Raw genomic sequence first — 12370 nt, 5'->3', positions numbered from 1 at the left:
CAGGATACACTGGCCCTCCTGGTCACAAGGATAGTGCCAGCTCATGGTCATCCGCCAAGACTTCCAGGTTCTTCTCTGCCAATCTGCTCTCCAGGAGGTTAGTCCCAGCCTGTGCTGGTACTTGGAGTTATTCCCCCCTACATATGCAGGACCCTACACTTGGCCTTGCTGAACTTCATTGAGTTTCTTTCCACCAAATTTTCCAGCCTATCGAAGTCCCACTGAATGCCAGCACAGCCCTCTGGTTTGTCAGCCACTCCCTACAGCTCTCTTTCATCAGCAAACTTGCTGAGGGTCTCTTTCCTTTAGCTGTCTTTCACTGAATGGAAGCGAGGATCTTTCCTGTTTCAGTTTACATTCATTCCTGGCTTATCACATAATGATTTCACGGTGAGAAATATTATGTTGAGGGTCCTACAAAGACACGGTGAGCATGGAATTACTCCTGTATTGCACATTTTTTATTTTAAAGGAAGGACACTTTTTTCATTTTCTGGTGTAATTGTTGTAGAAAACATAAAATATCTGAAACTTCTATTTTATAGAATTTTATAGTATTTTAATTTCAAGACCTAAAATACAAAACCCCTAAAAGCAATCTTAAGGATAGTTCCACAAAGACTTTTTTCATGGTTTCATTTTTGTATTACAAGTGTGTTACCTCTGAAAATGCAAATATATACCATCATAAATTGCAATACAGGACATACAAAGACTTCTTGACCTTCATGTATCATAAAAGGATTGTGATCAAATAATCAAATAATTTAATGCAGTAAAGGTTAGTTTAAAAAGTATCCAAGATTGTATTCCAGACATAGACAGCAGATGTTGATTTACAGCTGGACCTGTGATGGAAGGCATCTTCTGCCATTATCCCTGTAATGGGGAAGAAAAAGGGAATTACTGTTGGCATGTGCATTTAAGCTGGGTAGTGTTAAACTGAACTGACATTCAACAGATTCCGTTCACCTGCATTTGTCCTGTCCCTCTGCAAGTTGTTTGTAAGTTCATCTCTAACCTCAGTTTCCAGCTCTTTACAGTACAGGGCAAGCAAGGAAAAAATGCAGGAAAGTCCTCTAGAAAGTGACTCCCTCCATAGCCTAAACCCCCTAACCAAAACTCAAGAGACACCAATGATATGTATCATATTATGAAGCAGAAGAAAGGAAAACTTCTACAGTTTTAGGGTACAAAACTAAGAACAGAAGCCCATGTTAAAACTGATATTTTCCCAGTTTTTCTCTTTTACCCCAGATCTGAACTTGCTGAGACCAATTCCAATGAAGTTAAGTTTGGGATAGGTCTTTGTACTCTCTGTGTTTTTGCACATGACAGGCAGGATGGAGAGCAAATCTTTTGGCTAGGCATATGATATGTGACAATAGTCTAGTGATTGATGTAAATAAAAACCCAGATTTTTCAGATCAGCTAGTGGAGATAAATCTTGCATTTTGGCTTATGGGAACTCATAACATTTGATAACTGTTTTGTTTTTAAAAACACTACACTGAAAAGTGTCCATGAAAAGGGGACAGGCTCACTTTAATTAATCCATCAGATCAATACCTGAGCAAAAAAGGCTGGCAGAGCTTACAGGAGAATTGCATGTTAACAAAGTTGGAGGTCACTCATTTTTCTAGTCAATCATTACTTGTCAGAAAAGCATTTATGAAAGCCATGCTTTCTATAACTATTTAACTATACTATGTACAACTGTTTAAAGAAAGGGAAGAAGCAGATATTTCTGAGGACAGTGCCAACAGGCAAATAATTACCTATCCCATTCCTCTAATCATCTTGGCCTTATCATTCTTACCTGGTGTGCATCTGAGATTATGTAAGTATTCCAGCTACTATTGTCATGTGGGATAGCAGTTTCTAGGACACAATTTTTTCTCTACTTTTGGAGAGTATCTGCCTTTGATGAGGGGATAAACTTGACTTCCAGAGTCATCTCCACTTTCAGACAGTGACTTACCTGTCTCAGTGGTGCCAGCCCTGTCACTGCAGCACAGTACACTGCCTGCTGCTGTAGGCACTGCTGTGGTCCAGCATTGGCATGTACATTTTAGCCACGATGCAGTAGCTGACTCCAGGCCTCAAATCTTCTATTTTAATAACCTTGTTTTTCCCTTCATACACCAGGATCCTGTTTTGCTTCATACAGAGTGGGAGAAAGAAGAGCCAGTCAAGCACATTTCCCTAGCAAGTGTGTCTGTCAGTAAAGTTTGATGAGAACAGAGGATGCAGAACAGCATATGGACTTACACAATCTCAATAGCATTAATAATTTATTTATGCTTTTTAAAGAAAATTCCCTTCCCCACCCAAATTCCATTCCTGTCCCAATTTTTTAAACTAGGTCATAGATTATGAAGTATTAAGTTGATGGAAAATAATACAGGGAGGAATTACAACTCAATTCAATCAAATTCAATTCCTGAAAAATAAGCCTACTTTGTTTTCAAACACTTGCACAGTCATTGCTGCTCTCACAATCCCAGAAGACTGTTTCAACAGCAAAACAGCGTTCACACTTTTCTGGCTATTCAATGGCAAAGGGTTCGTATCTGAATATATTCTTACCTCATCTAGCAAGTTGTTAATTATGAAGACTTGAAACAGCAGATCATAATAATTTGTCATTGGTATTTTGCTGCCTCTCTTCCTTCTATAGGGAGAACGTGGAGCCTGGAGCTTTACTGTTATGGATTTGTTGCTATGAGCCACAGTTACCAGTGGAGGTCCTATCATAGCTATGGAAAAAAACCCAAAGCTATAAACACGGTTATTGTTTATGAATAATATTTCCTAGAATGCAATTTGAACCCATTCAACAAGTGCTCCTGTTACCAACAATATATTATGCTGCATTTACTCCTCAAGTGACACTTTGTGAATTCCTACTTCTTGTTTATTTGGTTTGGTTATTGTTATTTTGGAGGTGGCATTTCCCGTGTTTGTAAAGCTATATTTGAGCCATTTTTGAAATCCCTTACAGCTGGTGTTGCTAAGTGCTGACTGATCAAGCAGAATTCCAAAATTGCCCTGATTTGCTTTTTTCCCTTGTATTTGTCTTTATGCTTTTTGCACAAAACATCCATTTAAACTATTTCAGCTGTGCCAAGGATGCAGTTTACGTCATCACTTTCAAATATTTTGCAATCAGCTTGGTTAAACACAGCTAAGGCTTAAGCCAGTGCCTGCATACGTGTGTGTGCAGCACCAGCAGCGTGGGGACATGGGCAACAGCTGCAACACAAATCTCTCCAGGAGGAGAAGGCAGCACAAGGCAAGGTGTTCTGGTTTTGCTGCAAGGTACTTTAGGTCAAAGCTTGTGGTTTCATCTGTGCAGGATGCTCAAGGTGGTTTGCACTTTGGGGCTGAGAAGTGACCCACACTGACATTTTGATTTTGCATTGGCCAGTGAGGGGAAAACTAGTTAATTAATGGTGAACTTACTGGTAGGTAGACTGCTACTGTTCAGTGTTTGGGCAGTCCTCCATTTCTAACATACTCTGACACGATAATGACAGTGCTAGCCAAAAAGCTTTGCACATGTCCTTTCCTGCAGTCAGGACAACACATAAATGTGAGAAGGATAGCAGCACTCTGCTATCCTTCACACACTCTGTTCTCTCTTCTCCCCACAAAGAAAAATGCTTCTTTTTTTGTTGTCTTCAGTCCTTTCCTCTAGCAACTCCAGAAATGCTGGAAAATGATTTCTATATTTCCATGCCCAGAGTAAGAGGTTGAATTAAAGGGATCTTTTGATGTCTTAATTACTGGTAAATGGTTATTTAGCCATAATTGCTTGGCTTTCAAGTGTGTGGAGAATTACTCTGGAATAACACTTCACCTGAGAGCTATTGACTCACTTCTTTACAAACAGCGTTGTGTCTAGAAAAGGATTACTCATATTTGCAAGTTGTGAGCAGAAATTATACTTTCCATGCCATGGAAGATCAAATTCCTTCCAGAGGGACACATATGTTTGTACTTACTTTCTCTCCAAGGAGTGAATCGGCAGCTGAGGCTCCAGTTGGAGTAGACACCAGCCAGGGCTGCTCTCACTCTGCTGTAGTAAGGCTCCTGGATGTCAGAGGTCTCATGTGTTAGGTCACAGACACAGCTTGAAATCCCCCAGCACTCGTCTTTGTTTTGCCACGTGCTCTGCCCATACCTATGGAGAAAGAGGAGGAAGGATTTAAACTTTAAGGATCACTGCCCATGTCCACGCAGATTCTCAGCCACCTGTTTTACTCTCGTGGCATTGACAAGCATCCTGCCATGGAAATTAACTGCCTTCAATTTGCTAAGAGGTAAGGTTGATTTCATGGGTGCTTGGGAGCTACAGGTTTCTGTATTTTCTGAAAGAAATCTAAATCAGAGACATGGGTCACCAGCCCTGTCGGAAGCCACCTCTTAGCCACAGCTTAGCCAGTGTGTTCACTGATGGGCAGAATGCTGGATTTCACCAAACTGTTTCCCAAGGACAGTAGTGATTTCAGGCACTCACCAGTGTGCCAGGGATAGGAGCAGACCCCGGAGACCAGCCCCTAATGTTGCCTCAACCCTTCCATGCAAGGAGACCTAAGACAATGCTGTGGGCGAGGTAGGCCACTGAAATACATTTAATGTTCTATTACAGAATAACTTGACCTACCTAGACTTGCTTGAAGCAGGTGGCTGGACCCAGTGACTTTCAGAGGTCCCCTACAAACCACATTTTGCTTCAAACCTTTGGTCAATGAGGGTGCAGAGCATAGTGCTGGAGGTGCCTTATGCTGCTTGACTGCACCTCATGGGATTGGTAAGAGCAGAAACAACTGCGAGCCGTCAGTCAAGGAGAATGTGGCTGTTCCCCAGGAATGAGAACATCCTGTCACCTGAGGAATCATTTTAGCCCCAGCAGGGCTAAGCCCCAGCACAGTGGGAGGCCCCGGTACTTACACTTTGTACTGCACAAAGTAGAGCGCATCTCTCGCCTCTCTGGCCCACCCAGGCTGCCAATGCAAAGTGGTGTTGAAATTTAACGAATGGAACTCTACCTTCTGTGGCTTAATCGAATCTTGCAGGTCTTGGTTTTCCAAAACTAAAAACGCTGCAGATAAGAAGGAATGATAAGATAACGTGTTTATCACGTTATGGAGGCACACTCCTCCATACTGGAATCTGAGTGTATTGCTGCAGACCATTTCGTTTCGTGCCTAGCAGACCACAGGGAAATGAAATTTCCTGGATCTCACATTCAAAACTTTCCAAGTCATGAAGTCAAGAAGTTACAGAAGAAACACATTTAGAACTATGAAAGGAATACTTTTATGTAGTCTGAGTGTTTGAGGTGGGGATTTTTGCTGTTTGTTTTAGGTTTGTTTGTTTGTTGTTATTTTGTTTTCCATTTTCTTTTTTTTCTTTTTTGTTGTTTTATTGGTATATTTTTCCTTAGTGAGTTTGCTGCTGTGAAAGACGCCTCATGCACATCCCAGGAAAGAAACCCTTCAAATCTGTTCACAGAGTCTGCAGTGAGCATTACCATTAATACTTAAAAGTCAAGTACTCTTTGCCTCTTTACTTCACAACTCAGCTTTAACCTGAAGAGATTATAGCTCTTTTAACTGTTGCCTCATGGTTACCAGCTCCTGCCTAATAAACAATAATCTGAAATTCACTTCTTTTCCTGTCTGTACCACTGGAAAAGCTGTCTGACAGTTTTCAAGATAATTTCTTTTCAAACTGCTATATTATGTATAACAGATTAAGTTAACAACCACTGAATCATTCAAGCTCTAATATTTTTGTGGGTTTTGCAACCCAGATGACAGCAGCTTTTACCCTGGCACAGAACAGAATCAGATAATATTTGTACTGGCTGCTGAAACTGGTAATACAGCCATGAAAAAATCTAATGGGCAACACATTCCTTTTATCTGCATTTTAGAACCTGGAAAGATAAAATAACAAACTAATTTGAAATTGACTAGCTTCTGAAACCCACCAAAAGATACAGAGATTTCTTGACTCATCCAAAAATTCAATAACAAGCCCTGTCCTCCAACCCCCCCTTCCCTTCCCATACAGGAAAAGAGCAAAAAGCCCTTACTTACAAGTTGTCTCATCCTGAAGCATATGCATCAGTAAGCAGAGGAAGGAAAACATGATTCTCTTCATGCTTAGGAGAGCAGCTCCATGACTGAAAAGCACCTCTCTTCCTCTTGGGCATGTCCTATGAGGAAGTAATTGTTAAGCACTCCAGAGTTCCCCTTATTTTCAGTGGTTTCCAAATTCCCCAGTTTGGCTTTGGTTTAATTTAGCTGAAAACATATGAGTAGCTCTAAATTGAACATGAGCAATTGTTCTTTCTTGGAAGCTGTGGTCATGTAGAATTTGGAAGTAATTATGAACCAAACCATTATGAAAAATGTCCTTTTCTAAAGACACTAATTCCCAGATGATATCTGCCAATATTGCTTTACCTAATAAATTTGTCACAGAAGATTTCTTGTTTGCTTGCATTTCTTAAAAAATACTAGTATTTTAAATATTTATTTATTTATTTATTTTCAGCTCACTAGTTGCTCAAAGCTGAAGAACAGAGGAACTTTTGCTCCAAAGATATAGGAGACCTACCTATGGGATGTGCTTTGGGTTTGATGGACTGCCTCTGGGCCAAAAGCAAGAGATGAAGTTTGCAGGTGTGCTGGTGGCAGGACATCATCTAGGGGGCTGTCACTGGAGGAATAAGGGGCTGTGAAATCACTTCTGGCTGTTGGGCATCACATTCCCCATGATGGCTGCGGGAGAGATGATGGGATGCTGGGGAAGTTGCAGGACTGAGCTTCCAGACTGGAATTAGGAAGGTAAGCCCAGCCCCTAGGGCAAAGTGCCACTCTGGGTTGGACTTTCAGACTGCTCGTAATCGTATGCCTCGACTGGTGCAGGTGTGCTGCAACACTGCCTGCACAAATATTGGCATTTGTCAGTGTTATCCTCTGGATCCTGCCCACCCAATATGTGCATCCCTGCAAGCTTGACCCCAGGGCTGGGGATGCTGGGGCTCTCCGGTGAAAAAAAATCTCACTTTGTGCTTGCAAATGATTTAATGCCACATGCATGTCGGCCTGGTGGGAGATGAGCTTTGTGTTCCTGGGATGTGTGGAAAGCTTAGACAATTTGTTTGCTGGTGGTGAACATGATGCTACTGCCTAGCCTTGCCCCTTACTCTTCCCTCTCCAAAAGCTCCCCGATGCTGACACCCACTGGTACTTCACTACTCATGCACTAGTGGAACTAAGTAAAAGTCAGGATATTTTCTCTTTTTACAAACTCATGATGATAAGCAAAAGGAGAAAAATGTTAATTTTATAAGACTTTGTGCAGCCCATGTGTAACAGTTTCCATAAAAGGAGTAATGGATGTGAAGTCTACCTGTCTACAAATAATTTTCAGGAAATCATCTTTACTTTGGGAAAAGGTGGAAACAGAAGTCTTGTCAGGTCAAAAAAAGTGCAAGTTCTGGTTCAAATGAACTTATTTAAAGGCCACTAGTTATATTGAACAAACTGAACAACATTTAGTCAGGAAGCTGATTTTGGTCAGATAGATGAGCACAGGGTCTCAGTTCAGCTGATAATTTATACCTCATTATACTAGCACCAAACCTGCCCCATATATAGTAAAATGCTAACTGTGTAGCTTTGAATAATGAATTAGTCAAACAAATTAAGGGAATTAAGGAACTGAGAAAAAATGAAGGAAAGAAACCCCACCAAACTGAAGGCAGAAGTCAGAAAGTCTATCTCTGGCTGCAGATTGTTTATCTATCCATTTTCCAATGGAAATGGATAGATAAAAAAAAAACCATTAAATCATTTATTTACTTTAAATAGTTTCCCACGCCAAATTCAATTAGTATTTCATCATGTTATATGAGCTCAAGTACGGGAATAGGAATTTTTACAAACCAATCGCTAGACTGAAAAGTCATCAGTGTTTAGTCACAGGTCATGTATTTGTTTACTTGAATTGTACACACCTTCCCATATCCCAAGAAGCAGCCCATTGCCAGGAGCTGAAGTGTGGACCTTTGTCAAAGTTCCTTTTGATGCTGGTTCCTCCTAGGAAAGCAGAGCTGAGGCCCAGCCTGCTGGCACCAGTGGGTTTTGCTCGGAAAAGGCTGCTGTGCCACGTGGTGAGATGGGGCAAGAAATGCCTGTCACATGGGTGTTGGAAAACACCCAGGGTTTCCTGTGCACTGCACTCTGATAGTGTTTTATCTGCCGCTGGGCTCGGCATTCTGCAGCAATCTCTCCAGGTAATTTCTGCTGGCATTGAAACAGCCGCTGTTGCAATAGCAGCTGTTAGCACCTGTGCTACTCATTGGCCTCAGTCACGCTGCTTCAGTGCCTTGTGTGATGAAGTCACCACAGTCAGAAGGACCAGCTGCACACACACACCCAGACATGTACATACATATATGCCTGGAGTTTCACAGAATATGCATATAGTGCATATACGGTGTATATATACTGTATATAGCACATTTCAAAATGTAAACTATTGAGGAACACAGGATGATTCACACTGCAATGCTATTTGAACTATGAGAACTTTTGTAAACAATATTAAGGTATTAAGGCTACTCTGAACAGTACATTATGAAGAAGTGGGAAGTTAAAATGCATTATTTAGCCCAGCAGAATCCACGTAAGTAGTTATGCTACTAGCTCATCCTAGCTAGTAGCTACACTGCAGCAGCTTTCTGATCCAAACCATTGTGAAACAGCAGAACTGATATTTTTGCGAACCAACAGAGAAGACCATGTGTATGAGAATTTTTTCCATTGCTGGAATTGAAACCTATCTGAATGCTGGGTAAGCAGCTTTCTTTCTCTTGAGGACAGATTATTGCTACCCAGAGGTAAAAATCAAGTATATTTTTGCTGAAAGCTACTTGACTCATTTAATTTGAAAGGACCACCTCCTTGTTACTCTTTTCTTTTGCCCTTGAAATAGTTGTTTCCCATACATAAGAGGAGAGAATGTAAGCCTGAAACTGCTACTGTAGCATGACCTTTAGCTTTTCAGATGCGAGTGTGATATTTGCAGTGGGTGTGAGGGTGGGTTTTGCTTACATGCCTGGATGAGGATGAGGGATGATGAAGGAAGCATACCCAAAGCATACAGGGAATACTTCTAGCCACTGCCAGAAGCAAGGCAATTCATTCTCATGTGTGACATTTGACATAAAAATAAAAATAAGTGAGCGGTTTGTGTTACTCTAGACCTAAAGACTATTCGCAATTGGAGCTGTAGTTTTCAGTCTTTTCTAAACAGCCAGTGTGCACTCAGAGGAAAACCTGTCTTCAGAGGGGACTCTGGAGGTCATCCTGTCCAGCCTCAGCACAGGGACAGTGACAATTTTATCCCATAGTTAACCACCTTTAATGTGAATTTCTTCCTGCATATCCTAGTGGGATTCCTCTGCTGCAATTTATGACAGATTTTTTTTTGTGGTTTTACTGGGAGCTTCAGACAAAAATCTGCCATTTCTGCAAATATTACAGTTGGATATAGTTGGCAAATAGATCTCTCCTGAGTGCCACCTCTCCTGGCTGGAGGGATCCAGCTCCCTCAGCTTCTTCTGGTGTATCATGTGCAGCAGGATAGCCCTTCACCAGCTCAGTGGGGACTGGGAAAGTGAGTCACTACACTAAACAAAAATTAAAATGAAAGCAAAGAAAACCCCTACAGTGAGGCAGGAGGGACTTTTTGGATTTTTCTTCCTTGCTCTGTAGGGAAGAGACTTTGCGTCACACAAGTTCTTACAGAGAAGTTGCAGAGGAAGCAACACAGATTTTCACTGCACAGTGTGTGCCTTCCCTGCACACAAACTTCACCTCTCACTGTTAAAGAGCTTGGGTGAACATTTTAAAGATTGCAGTTAGAAATTCCAATGCTGTAGCTGCATCTACATAGGAAGACTTTTGACCATATTAAAGATGAAGATCCGCTGAAGGCTCAAAAGTAGCAAGTCATCATTTGCACATGCAGTATTTATTTAACAATGTGCAACACACTGAATTGACCGGGAAGTTAGTAACCAACACTTACATTCATTAGGAACTGAAATTAATACCAAACCCCAAAAAAGCTCCAAGTCTTTCATTTAAATGGCAAGTTCCCTTAAAATTGTTCATTTTTCTCACTTGAAAAGCCATAGAATTTATTTTTTCCTACCACTAAGGAGTGCTGTAGCTTGTTTAATCTCATCAAGACACACTTTTTAGGTTGTTGATCCCTCACCAAATCACCTGCAGACAAAAAACTACCAACTTGGAGACACATGAAATTAATATTCCAGAATTTGTTGGTTTTTATTAAGTAATTTTCATAGCATAGTAAAGATGCCAAGTGCTCACTTGGCCAACAGAACTCATAGAACAAACATTGCTCATGCTTTCTTGGTCCACCTACTAAAGTAAAGAAAGGTTCAATTCTGGTAGGGCCAATGCTCTCTGACACACTGCCACCAGAGGCAGCTGAGGCAACTCTTGACATATTGGTAGGCTATGACCCACACACTGATTTTTTATTTTGTTTTTTTGGTAGGGAGTGGTTTGAAGCCTCTGCATCTTATCACCAGGTCCAGACCACACTGGGCTGACTCAGCACATGGCACAATGGCAAGGGGTTGGCAGGCCTGCACTTGGGAAAAGACACACAGAACTGGGATGCCTGCCTTCATATCTGTCATCAAAAATTGGGCAGCAGAAGGAGCAAACACATCTGGTAGCTACTTCGGACAATAAAACCCGGAAAGATGCAAGTTCCAAGGGTTTCCCTGGCCAAGGAAAAAATAAATAGAAGGAAGAAAAAAGAGAATCTGCCCTTCACTCATCTCTTCTGCAAGGAGAAATTTGCAAGATCACACTTTCTAGCCTGTGGCTCAGTTCTGTGATTGTCTTTTGAATTCTCAGTATCATTCTTCATCATCCAAGAAATGCAAACTCTAGACCAAGAAGTCCATTCTTACAATTATCTTTACCACCACTGTCTCCAAATACCTACTGTATTTGTATACACACTGTTTTACAAGCCTTTTTTGTTTTCCTTAATAAATACAATGCTGAAAATCTTGTGTGGATAGACTCTGAGCATTCAGGAATTGGTGTTCTGAGCTTTTCAGGACAGGACCCTTCACACTTAACTGGTTTTCACACTTCTCAGAGGTGTTAGTTTCGAGTCTACTGTAACATGACTGTTAAACCAGTAAGATCACTTTGTGATTCTTAAAGACAAAAAAGCTTTGTTCTGTATTTGTCTTAAATGAAGTTTAGTGTTTCTCAAAATTGCTAGTTTTGCTGCACACGCTGAAGCAATTGACAGATTAATTCTTTGTAATTTACCATCCAAATTCACAGTACTTTATTGAAATTACTAGTCAGATTTGGGGGGTAAGTATGAATTAGTTCTGTAATAAAAGCTGATACAAGGCCAGACTGATACTTGAAATGAAGCCACATAGAAGGGACTGAGAAGTGGCATAGATGCTCTCTACCTCCTTGTCACCACTGCCCTCTAGCCATTCAGACAAGCCTTTGCAACCTTTCTTTCCTTGTTATAATTTATCCCACACTTGATCACATTTGCAGCAAGTTAGCACAGGCCCAAACCTTGTAGCAGAAAGCACACAATACATACAGTTCCTGTCTTCTGGAATGGAACTGCACACGCCCTCCACCCTTCCTCCTAATAACTGAGCTGCTATAAACATCCAAAATGTGCCACAAAACAGACATGCCCAGAAAGAAAATAAAGTTAATTGATTTTTGTTCTTTTTGCTCTGTATTTTCAGTCTGAAAGGTCTGTATTTACTCTCTTTGAAAGGGCATTTTTGAAAGGATGTTAAATTTTTGAGTTTGTTATTCAAGCGATGTTGGCACAGAAAAAAAAGGCTGTATCAGAGTCAATACTCTTATTGCTGTATTGTGCACATTGCAAGGATTTGACAACTGCAGGATTAATTTTGCAGGACAGAGCAAGCTGGCAGGCAGAACCTCTTGGTTTGCCTGCTCATTGTTTGTTCTGCTTGTAATGCTTTTCCTCTTTCAAGCTGTGGCTGGAGAGCAGAAATTAAAACATCACACAAATAAGACTTCTGTGATCTTTAAACTTCTAATGAACAGTAGTAAGTTCCAACGAAGGCCAGCTTTCCTCACTCTGTAGCAATGAATCCATTCAAATCCATTCATTGTTAAATAAATACTCATTTAATCCTTGTCCATAATTTTAAAACAGAACATAAGGGAGCAACCCCAGGCTGCATAGGACTGGACTTACGTTACTGCAGGCTGCATCAACAGCA

General features: G+C 40.9%; 1 protein-coding gene and 1 long non-coding RNA gene across 2 annotated transcripts; one reads left to right on the top strand and one right to left on the bottom strand.

Annotated features, from left to right (window-relative positions):
* Positions 1-439: 439 nt before the first annotated feature.
* Positions 440-6223, bottom strand: IL22RA2 (interleukin 22 receptor subunit alpha 2). Its single transcript, XM_030268138.4, has 6 exons — positions 6111-6223; positions 4957-5107; positions 4008-4186; positions 2590-2759; positions 1982-2160; positions 440-879 (listed from the first exon to the last, which is right to left on the bottom strand). The coding sequence occupies exons 1-5, from the start codon at positions 6172-6174 to the stop codon at positions 2005-2007; spliced, it is 720 nt and encodes a 239-aa protein (XP_030123998.4). The 5' UTR covers positions 6175-6223; the 3' UTR covers positions 440-879; positions 1982-2004.
* A 518-nt stretch (positions 6224-6741) lies between these two features.
* On the top strand, positions 6742-11138 carry LOC115494365 (uncharacterized). Its single transcript, XR_003959362.4, has 2 exons — positions 6742-6863; positions 10615-11138. It is a non-coding gene; the product is annotated as an uncharacterized lncRNA (long non-coding RNA).
* The last annotated feature ends 1232 nt before the right edge of the window (positions 11139-12370 follow it).

Source organism: Taeniopygia guttata, chromosome 3 (genome assembly GCF_048771995.1).
Source record: "Taeniopygia guttata chromosome 3, bTaeGut7.mat, whole genome shotgun sequence".
In the NCBI taxonomy this organism is placed as follows: domain Eukaryota; kingdom Metazoa; phylum Chordata; class Aves; order Passeriformes; family Estrildidae; genus Taeniopygia; species Taeniopygia guttata.
Note: the sequence above shows the minus strand (reverse complement) of the source record. Positions and strands in the feature narration are given on the sequence as shown.

Excerpts from the sequence above, each read along its gene's own strand:
- IL22RA2 (XM_030268138.4), bottom strand. The coding sequence starts at position 6,174 with ATGAAGAGAATCATGTTTTCCTTCCTCTGCTTACTGATGCATATGCTT. Across the intron at positions 5,108-6,110 it reads GCTTCAGGATGAGACAACTT|CGTTTTTAGTTTTGGAAAAC; the intron begins GTAAGTAAGGGC and ends TCTTATCTGCAG. Across the intron at positions 2,760-4,007 it reads ATTCACTCCTTGGAGAGAAA|CTATGATAGGACCTCCACTG; the intron begins GTAAGTACAAAC and ends TTTTTTCCATAG.